Here is a 9,807-nt window from a genome sequence, read left to right on the forward strand (position 1 = left end):
CCGGGGGGGGGGCGGGGGGGGGGGGAAATGAACCGGGGGCTGGCGGGCAGAGCAGACCCAGCCCCGGGGCACCCCGTGCTCCCCAGCCCCGCTCCGGGATGCCCTTCACCGGTCCCCGTCCCGCCGCTCCGCCTGCCCGATGCAGTCACCGCCTGTGGTGGCGGCTGATAAAGGGAACCAGGCTGGAGCGGCTTTTCGATTTCTTTAAATAAAGCCATTATTACTGCCTAATTTTCCACTTTTGTAGATACAATGGCCAGGGACATTCGTCCCTTTCCACTTTTTTTTAGGGCTTAAATGACTGAGACGTTAAAGGTGCAAGAGGGTGCCTGGCTGAGCTGAGGATGCTGATGAACCAGATAGAAAATGGGGCCAGCCATGGAGAAGGCGTTAATGTGGTAACGGTGCCCGGTGAGCGCAGAGCACGGCCACCACCCGCACAAAATCACACCCAAATTTCCTCTCTCCCAGACGAGTTACTGCCCAAAAGCCTTGCGGGTTTCCCAGCTCCAGCAAACCAGCGGTGGGATGTGTTTGTCCCAAAGGCTGGTACCCAGCTGGCCCCTAAAGCGCTGGTCATCACAGGGCAGTGAGGCAGGCAGCTGCGTGGGGACAGGAGGCTGCAGACCTGGGTGAGTGCCTGTGGCAGAGAGAAAGATGGAACCAAGCAAACTCTAGACAAATGTGAACAAAGCTCCTCCCTGATGCCCCCTGCCCACTCTGTACTGGCCCCTGGCCCCTGAGCTGGAGCCCAGGGATGCCCTCCACAGTCCCTGACTCCCTCTGCCAGCCCCTGACTCCCTCTGCAGCCCCCAGCTCCAGGCTGACTCCCCCTCAGGGACGGCAGGGTCCGTCTCCTCTCCCCACCCCCACTTTCCAATCCAGGACATTTGGGTTGCCAGCGCAAAACGCCGTCTAATCTGCCCTCTAATCCCGCAGCCTGGCTGCGTGCGGCTGCATGGGGGGCCTGAGCTGGTGTGGGTCTCCCTGAGCTGGGGGCTGGGGCTCCATGGGCACCCAGGCAGGTCAGGGGCTTCCTTCACATCTGCCACCGCTTGATAACAAATTAAGCTCCTCAACAAAGGTCCCTTTGTGCCCCACGGCTCTCTCCTGTCGTGCTCCCGCACCCAGCACCCAGGAACCCAGCACAGACACGGGATGAGGCAGTTCCTTCCCCGATGGCCTTGCTGGCCACGAGGACCTTAGTGGCCAAGGCAGGACGTAGGGCAGCAGGGCCGTGTGGGGCTGAGTGGGGTACACAGAGCCGTCCCGTCCCTCCTCCCCTGCCTGAGCTAGGCTTTTGCAGAAGGAGCTCCAGACCTCCTCGCATTTCTGCGGCTCCCTCCGGGCCCTTGCCAAGTCGGGTTGGTGTTTCCAGAGCAAGAAAAATGTGCAGTGAAATGTCTGTGTCGCTGCCTCGCGCACGCCCAGCCAAAACCAGCGCCCTGAACGGGGAGAGCCGCGGGCATGGGGAGCTTCGGCTGTGCCTCCCCCCCCACCACCGCAGGGACGGGCACCGTGGAGGGGTGGGTACGCAGAAACTCTTGCTTGCAGGAGCTGGAGGCACCACCAGCAGCAGGAGGGCTCGCCCCACGCAGGGGTCCCCCCCGCTCCCCCCTGCCATGGCTGCTGTTCCGACGTGGAGGCCCCTGCCCGGGCGCAGGAGGCTGGAGGGGCCCCGGGAGCGTGCGGGGCCCCAGGCGCTGGATTAAAAGGAGAGGAAGGAAGAGATGAAAGCAGCGTGTGGAGGATGGCTCCGCTCGGCGCAGGAAGCCAGCGCCGCCGTGCTCGCCCCCCCCCCTTCCCAGCCATCAGGGGCTCATGGTGGCAGCCGCTGCTGGAGGTTGAGGATGATGCTGGTGGGAGCCTTCCCTGCACCCTCCTGCCTCATGCACTGCCCTATCCTGGGTGCCAGCCCTCACCCGGTGGCACCCAGCACCCCCGAGGGGCTGGATCCCATCCCGCAGGGGGGGCATGGCTGCCCTCAAGGCCAGCACGAGGCACAGGGGCATCCCGTGGGTGTCCTCTCCCTGCCCTCCGCCTGCCAAACCCTCCAGCTCCAGCACAGCAGGAGCAAGGAGCCCAGGAGCCCAGGACAGATCTCACCCCCCCCCGTGCCCACCCCAGCTCCCCGTTGCCTGCACGGGGTGGGGGGTAGAGCTGTGGCCCCCTCCAGCACCCAGCAGCATCTACGAAAATATTTTATTGTGGAAGTGGGATGTGCAGGAGCTCTCTGTACAGTAGCAGCCAGCGGCAGCGACGCAGTCACCAGCACACAGACACGCAGCAGCAGCACCCGGAGCCCGCTCTAGGGGGGCACCGGGAGCCAGGGGGAGCATGGCCCCTATGTCGCCTTGGGCCTGGCGTTGAGGCGGATGATGGCCCGGTAGTCCCGCACCAGGTCCCGCAGCTGGTCCAGGTAGGGGTTGATGTTCTCCTCCATCCACTCCTCCACCGTGTCGGGGAAGTAGACCCTCTCCAGGTGGGTGCGCAGGTCGCGGACGAAGCTCTCCCAGTCCTCGTGGAGCCTGGTGAAGGGAGAGCAGGGGGTCCAGCTTCCTCCTGAGAGGGACCCCAGCCCCAAGCCTGGGACCCATCCCAGCCCCACACAGGCCCCCAGTACCACGTACTTCAGCACCTTGCTGCCGAAGCTCTCCATGTTGCGGGGGTTGCCGAACTGGCGCTTCCGGTGATAGGGGCTGAACCAGCCCTTGATGGCACTGGGGTGGCAGGGAAGGGAGTGCAGGGGCACGGGGGCCACCCGGAGATGGAGAGCTACACTCCAGGGAGGTCCCTTCCCCTGCCAAAACTCTTGTGCTCCGGCCCCACGGCCAGAGCCAGCCAACCCCGCTGCCTCCCACCACCCGTTACCTCTCTTCTTCCAGGGCTTTGAGAATGCTCTCCTTCAGGTGGCCATTAACCTGCTCGACCATGTGGTAGATCTCCGCACCAGGGAATGCTCCCCTGCCCTCACTGGGGAAAGGGAGGAGGAGGTGAGAGCTCAACACATGGGGTGCACCAGTTGTGCCAGGGCTCTGGTCTGGATGACACCCAGCACCCTACATGGCTGGAAGACACCCGTCCTTGGCCCACATGGGTCTTGGGGCATTTGGGTAAGCAACCCCCTGCTCCCCTCCAGAGCATCCCTCCTGACGCAAGCAAGGAGGCAGTGCCACACACCAAGTGCTCTGCTCCAGCTGCATGCTCTGGAAGCCCAGCGCATCCAGGACCTTCCTCTTCGTCTCTTCCGTGAAGCCCCCTGGGAAGGGCAAGGAGAGGGGCAGAGGTGCCTGGACCACCCCCCTGTCAGGCATCCCCCAAGACTGGGGGAGCTGAAGGTCTCCTTCCCTTGCCTCCCACCCCCCTCCCAGCATCCTTCCCTGCCTGCAGGAACAGGCTCTCCGGGTTGGGGAGACAGGGAATGAGCCCGGCCACGAGGGCTGGTCCGGTACCGGCAGCACGGGGGTGTCTCACCGTTCACCAGGGTCTGCAGGCAGATGGCCAGGGAGGGGATGCCGACGGGCAGCAGCTCACACAGCACCGAGTAGTGGTCGTACCTGTGGAGCGGGACCATCTGTGCCATCCCTCCTGCACCGCCGGTGGCCCTGGGGAGGGTGGGGGTCCCGCCGCCCCTCACCTCTGCCAGCCGGTGAGGACGATGCCTTGAAAGCGCAGTGGGGCCAGCCGCGGCAGGGTCTGCATCACCTTCAGCCAGCTCAGGTGGTTTTTGAGGTGGTAGCTGAGGGGGGGCCAGGTCTGCGCCGGTCCTGTGGTGCCCTTGAAGGCGCTGGCGAACCACACCGCTTCGAAGCCGCTCTCCGCGTACTTGGTGAGGAACGGCCCTGCAGCAGGACAGGTGTGACACACCAGTGCCACCACCCACGGGGGGCTGTCCCCCCCATCAGCCCCCGGAGCCTGGCACACTGCCTTACTGATCTGCTCAGCCTCGAAGTCAGGGGCGTAGAACCACACCATGGGCGAGACGTGCTTCGCTATCCCGGACTCTGTGGAGGGAGCAGGGATGGGGATGTGGGCACTGGTGCCAGTGGGAGCAGGATGCCTGGGGCTCCTCATGCTCCCCCGAGACCTGTGCCCCCACAGGACCATGCATGGTCTCCAGCAAGGCACTGGGCACGAAGCTTGCCAGGGTGGCCACGCAGACGAGTGCTGCCAAGACCCCCGGCTCAAGTGCCACCATTGCTGTCCCCATCCTCTCACCCCGCAGGGCTCCCACGCTGATCTTCCTCAGCATGTCATCCCACATGAGCACTCGCAGCCCCCTGTACTGTGTGGTGATGAAGGCCAGCACCTCCTTGATGTGCTTCAGCGTGGTGAAGGCCAGCACCTCCTTGATGTGCTTCAGGTACATGGTCCCCGTGTCACCCCTGTTGTGGCTCATCCAGTTCTTGGAGTCCATCCCCTCCCCAAGATGGAAGACCTGGATTTGAGTGGAAAGGGGGATGCTCAGCACCCCTGGGAGCACAACTGGAGCTTGGGGTGAGGGCTGAGGTCCCTGCGTGGCCCATTGCCCACCTCATCCGCACCAATGTGGATCCAGGTGGAGCGCCTGTGCTTGTCGATCACCTGTGACAAGATGCTCTTGAGCAGTGCCAGGGTGTCGGGGACGTGGGGGTTGAAGCTGTTGGGGAAGCGCTCGACCTCCCGCAGGTGCTGGTACTTCTCGTGCTTCAGGATGAACTGCACGGGAGGAGCCATCACAGGGGGTTCCGGGCCATGGGCCAAAGGGATGCGGGACGAGGAGTGGGAACGGGACCCCCTACCTCCACGTGCCCAAAGGTCTGCACCAGGGGGACCACCTCCAGCTTGTGGAGCTCCGCCAGCTGCTGGATCTGCTCGATGTCCTCCTCGCTGGGTGGGCAGGGACAGGCTCACCAGGGGATGCCGGGGGGCAGAGTGTGAGGGCACTCCCTCCTCCTCCTCCAGCACCCTGCCCGTGTAGCCCTGGCCACCCCATGCCTGTGTGGACTTTACTATGGGGACACAAATATTGACCCGGCGGGGCAGGGAGCTGGTTTGCTGGTGGCACAGCCCAACCACCGTTATCACGGGCACGGGTCCAGGCGGGTCACAGCCAGCCTCCTGCTCACCGGGACCTGCCAGGGCCACACTGAGTGGGTAGCCCCCGGGCCAGCTCAGCATGCAGCCCCAGCTCACCTGTAAGCGTACGGGGACTTGAGGATTTCCAGCTCTCCCTTGAAGGGGAACATGTCCTCGTACTCGATGAGGATGCCGTTGGCTCCCAGCTGGGAGAGGAGGGGGAACACCTGCAGGGCAGGCAGGGTGGGCTCAGCTGGTGGGGATGGCAGAGCCCCCTGGGGGACAGCCTTGCTCTACCTCTGCTGGTCCCTCCCCAGCATCTCCCACCAGTCCCCAGACATCCTCACCTGCTCCAGGTAGGAGACCCTGGGCGCAGCTCCCTTGAGGTCCAGGTGGACCAGCCTCATCTCGGTGGCGCTGACATCCCGGGGGACCTGCTGCCCAGCCTCTTGCCTTGGGGCTGTTATTTTTGCCACAGGAATCTTCACAGCCTGGCTCTCGGGGCCGGTGTCACCCACGTCCCCCCAGAACCCGCTGTCCTTGCTGACGTGCTTGTGCAGCTCCAGGGTAAAGCTGGAGGGAGTAGATCAGGGCTGGGGGTGCCGTGGGGTAGTGGGGCACCAGCTGTCCCCCAGCACCAGACCTCCATGTGGGCATGACCCAAGGGCACCCCACTGACCCCGGCACCATGGAGGCCACCCACCCACGCCTGGGGTCCTGCTGTCACCTCACCTGTCACGGAAGAGGAACTTGATGCCAGCCAAGGCCACCAGGAGCAGCACGACGAGGCGCAGCAGGTTCAGCCTGTGGCTCCGCTGGAAGGCCATCTCTGCAGGGGACACACAGGGGTCTGGCCATGTGGCAGCACCCTGAGGGACCCTGAGCACAGGTGACCCCGCGCAGGCCCACGTACCGCGCCCTGCTGCCCAGAGAAAGGGGACGTGGGGGAGACCCCTCCTGTCCCCCTGGTCCCTGTTGGGGACGTGTCCCTCTTACCTCATGTGCCCCAGCACAGGGGCCAGTGGCCGGACCTGCCTTTGCCTCTGCCTGCAAGGGCACGGCCTCCTTGGGCTCTGCCAGCGCAGGAGCAAACGAGGTGGTGGCTGCAGGGCCGGTCCCCACTGGGGGATCCTCTCGAGCTTCTGTGTCACCTCGGAGAGGAGGGCTGTGTCACAGGGCGGCTGGGTGGGGTGGCATCACGGAGCGGGTCCCACCAAGGCACAGGAGGCAACAACCCTGTGGAGGGAGGAGAGGTGATCAGGGACCGCCGGGACACACTGGGCTGCTCCAAGGACGGGCATTGGCACGGGCACCGCCAGCCTGAGGGCAGCAGCCTGGCCCCCCCAGCACCCGTGGGGACAGGCTCACACCACGTGCAGCCCACAGCATCTGCCCGGGGAGGCAAATCCCACCCAGCACCGTGGAGGGGAAGGGGCACGAGCTGCTTCACTTGCCAGACAACAACCTCAGAGCGGGAGAGGAGCCCAATGGGGTCCAGTCACCTGGGATGGGAGCCTGGAGAGAGAAGTTGCCATTTTCCCCACGGAGGGGGAGAGGAATGAGGGCAGGACTGGCCGTGCTGGCGCTGCCGGGGGCTGCGAGACACAGCACCGCACAGGGGGAGGCTGGGCTGGCCAAACCCATGTTTGATCCCTCACAGGACACAGAGGACAGACCACACGGGTGCAGGGAAGAGCTTGTGTCAAAGAGCTGTCACCCTTAAGGCTAATAAAATTCACATGAAACCTTTTTTTTTTCCTAAACCAATTTTGAGAACAGAGGAGAGGATCTACCAATTCAGAGAAAAGTGAGCCCAACCCAAAGGCAGCCTCTGTGGGGCATGAGGCAGCAGGTGCCCCTTCCCTGGTCCCCCCCAAGTCACAGCTTAAGGGATTGTGCAGAGATTTGTACCCGCTGGTGTATGACCAGCCCCGACCCCGAGACCCGCAGCAGCATCCCGTGCTGCACTGAGGCTGCGGCAGGAGGTGCTCAGCCAGGTCAGACGCCATTGAGTAACAGCTCCAGGGACACTGCCATGACCTGGGGCACCACTCCCGTGAGCCTGGGGAGCCACCAACCTCTGCAGCCCCAACGCAACCCCCTAGGAAGGCACCGCAGGGGAAAACATCGAGCATACCCTGTGTCCCCTGCCCCTGCAGCCCCCTCGGGGATCATCCTCGCCCAGGTGACAAAGGGTGTCACCCTGTGGGCAGTACATCTCCCACGGCCCCCATGGCACAACAGAGAGGAGACAGCACAAATCCTACTGGAAGCTGCACATAAGAAGCTCTAACATCATTTCTCCCCTTTTTTCTCCCTTTTTTTGCCAACTCTGGTGTGCGCAGCGAGGCAGGGATGGGGCAGCACATCAGCATCCCCAGGCTGCCCCCCAGCCCAGCAGCCACCGCAAGCCCTGGAGCAACTGCCACCAGCCCTGTTGGTGAGCTGCCACCCAAACGCGCTGAAGTTCAGGGTTAAATGCAGAGTTGCCAGATTTGGGAACCGAAAAGCAGATTTTGGCTGCTGCCGGCGCAGAAGCGGCTCAGCCGAGCGCGAGGGTTTTGTTTGTGTTGCCAGAGCAGTGGCACCAGGGGAGAGCCGCACCGAGCCACCCCGTGCCTCCGGCTCTGAATGAGCCCTTTTTCCAGACACAGCCCTAATCCCTCCCGACACGCTCCTCCCGCACGCTGCCATGGGGCGGGCGCGATGGCCGGGACCCCTGGCATGTCCTGCAGAGCCAGCACAGGACGTGCTGTCCCCAGAGCACGAGGCCCCAGTGAGGCCACATTGCGGGGCAGGGCAGCACTGTGCGGGAGGGAGCTGGAGCATCCCTCCTCCATCCCCATCACCTGGTACCTGGGGGTGCCAAGACCCCCGGTGCTCACACGCAGAAGAGCCTGTTTTTAGGGCAGGTTATGCCCGCACTGTCCCCTGAACTCATGTCCCTGCGTGAAAAACATGCCTCATGCTCCTTGCTGTACCTCCTGGGATGCAGGGACAGACGCAGCACCCACTCCCTGCCCTGCCTGTTCCCGCTGCATTTCAGTCCTGCCCAGCCCTGGATGCTCCTGGCAGCTCCAGCACAGCTCAGCAGGGATGTGCCAGGCTGGGGATGGCTGCCAGCCTGAGGCTCACCTCTACTGAGTGAGTGCACGGGAAAAGAGAGCAGATTCAAGGCCCCCGGGCACGGGGCAGGGGGGCAGAGGGAGCCCAACACCCAGGAAGGCCATAAATATGCAAAATGCTAATTGCACTGTCATGGGAACACAGTGCCTGATCGGAACGGGGATAAATATTTAGACAGACGCTGTCAGCTCGCCCGGTTTGGCGTTTTTAATATATGTTATCTTATTTAGAGAGCAGGTTTCCAGGGTTTGAGCCTTCCTGGCACAGCCCAGGTGAGGGCAGGTGGGATGGGCACACGCCGGCGGTGGGGCACAGCACCAAGGGGTGACAAGGGGCAACCACCATTCTGTGCCCCTCTGCCAACAGGAGATTCCTTCGCAGGGAGGGCTCAGCTGATGGGTGACGCTGCTGTAGCCCAGCATCTCGCCGCTAGCACCTGCTATATTTATTAATTTGACATCTCCCGCTGCCAACCCTTTGGGGACAGGGCTGGCACAGGCTGGGAAGAGCCCGTGGCTCCTCACAACTGGGCAGCCTGACTCAACCCTCCCAGCAACCGCCCTGCGAGGAGGGGGCTGGGCACTTGCCCCCCTCCCCTGCCTCCACGCAGCCCACCTGGGTTTTGCTCCCAGCTCCCCAAAGCCAGCCCAGCTCCAAGCTTACCTTCCCGAGCCTGGCAGAGAGCTGAATGAGAGCAAAACCAAACCTGAGCCTGGAGAGAGCAAGGCCATGGGGAGGAAGGAGCCCCGGGTGGCGGGTGCTGACCTCAGCCCCCGGGCTGGCAGCGAGGGTTTCGGTTGCTGCCGTAGGGTCTGGATGCCACCCAGCTGCCCACCGCCCCGCTCCAGCATTCCCCAGCCGTTGCCATGCCAAACCCTCCCTCCCCTCGGCGTGCACGACGGTGGGGCCGTGGGAAGCGTGATGCTGCTCCGTGCACACTCATGTGCACGCTCACACGCGCAGTCACACGCTTCCAGAGCCTTCCTCGCTCAGAGATCGTCCTTGTCCCTCGCACCCAGCCCGGGTCTCCCCCACGGGGTGAGATGCCCCTCACCAGGAGCCACCCCACTGCAGCCCCACGGCTGGGGCTTCCTGTGTGGGGACGCTGCGGACCCCCCCCCCACCTCCCCGCGGGGCTACCGCCTCCACGGCAGCAGGAGGGGGCTGCTCTCCCGGTCCCCGGGCAGAGGTGGCCCCTGGACTCAGGTGCACACACGGGGCAGCCCCTGGGCACGGGGAGGAGGGGGGGCTTTCCGCACCCCACTGTGCCACCGGCTCACCACCCTCATGTCTGGGGCACCCCACGCACCCCCTCTCCCCCCCCACGCCCCGGGTACCATTCGGGCATCCCCGCATCCCACGGCAACCTGCAGGCTGCGCTGGGCATCCCCGCGGCGCCGGTCCCCGCTGCGGCACCGGGCATCCCTGCATCCCCCCGAGCATCCCCGCTTCCCTCTGCGGCCCTGAGCATCCCCGGCCCTTACCGGCTGGTGCGGGCACGGCCGGGAAGCGGGCGCGGGAACGAACCGCCGCCGCCGCCGCTCCGCTCTTAAGAGGGCCCGGGTGGCGCCGGTGCCGCGGGCACTGCGGCGGTGCGGGGCGGTGCGGGACCGAGGCCGAGCG

General features: G+C 64.6%; 1 protein-coding gene across 1 annotated transcript; it reads right to left on the minus strand.

The window, feature by feature from the left end:
• Nucleotides 1–2,188: 2,188 nt before the first annotated feature.
• Nucleotides 2,189–9,805, minus strand: LOC106884718 (hexosaminidase D-like). The gene is made up of 16 exons (XM_014936249.1): nucleotides 9,669–9,805; nucleotides 6,055–6,294; nucleotides 5,791–5,887; nucleotides 5,406–5,631; nucleotides 5,176–5,285; nucleotides 4,782–4,869; nucleotides 4,534–4,698; nucleotides 4,346–4,438; nucleotides 4,219–4,309; nucleotides 3,933–4,004; nucleotides 3,638–3,842; nucleotides 3,475–3,557; nucleotides 3,181–3,259; nucleotides 2,872–2,973; nucleotides 2,631–2,720; nucleotides 2,189–2,528 (listed from the first exon to the last, which is right to left on the minus strand). Exons 3-16 carry the CDS (start codon nucleotides 5,883–5,885, stop codon nucleotides 2,345–2,347), a joined length of 1,683 nt encoding a protein of 560 aa, XP_014791735.1. The 5' UTR covers nucleotides 5,886–5,887; nucleotides 6,055–6,294; nucleotides 9,669–9,805; the 3' UTR covers nucleotides 2,189–2,344.
• Nucleotides 9,806–9,807: the final 2 nt, after the last annotated feature.

This window comes from Calidris pugnax, unplaced genomic scaffold (genome assembly GCF_001431845.1).
Source record: "Calidris pugnax isolate Ruff unplaced genomic scaffold, ASM143184v1 scaffold17, whole genome shotgun sequence".
In the NCBI taxonomy this organism is placed as follows: Eukaryota; Metazoa; Chordata; class Aves; order Charadriiformes; family Scolopacidae; genus Calidris; species Calidris pugnax.

What these genes read in the sequence shown, in the direction of transcription:
- LOC106884718 (XM_014936249.1), bottom strand. Translation starts at nt 5,885, where the DNA reads ATGGCCTTCCAGCGGAGCCACAGGCTGAACCTGCTGCGCCTCGTCGTG. An exon ending in AGACCTTTGGGCACGTGGAG is followed by an intron (nt 4,699 to 4,781) that starts GTAGGGGGTCCC and finishes CCTCCCGTGCAG; the next exon opens with TTCATCCTGAAGCACGAGAA. An exon ending in TCCACATTGGTGCGGATGAG is followed by an intron (nt 4,439 to 4,533) that starts GTGGGCAATGGG and finishes ACTCAAATCCAG; the next exon opens with GTCTTCCATCTTGGGGAGGG.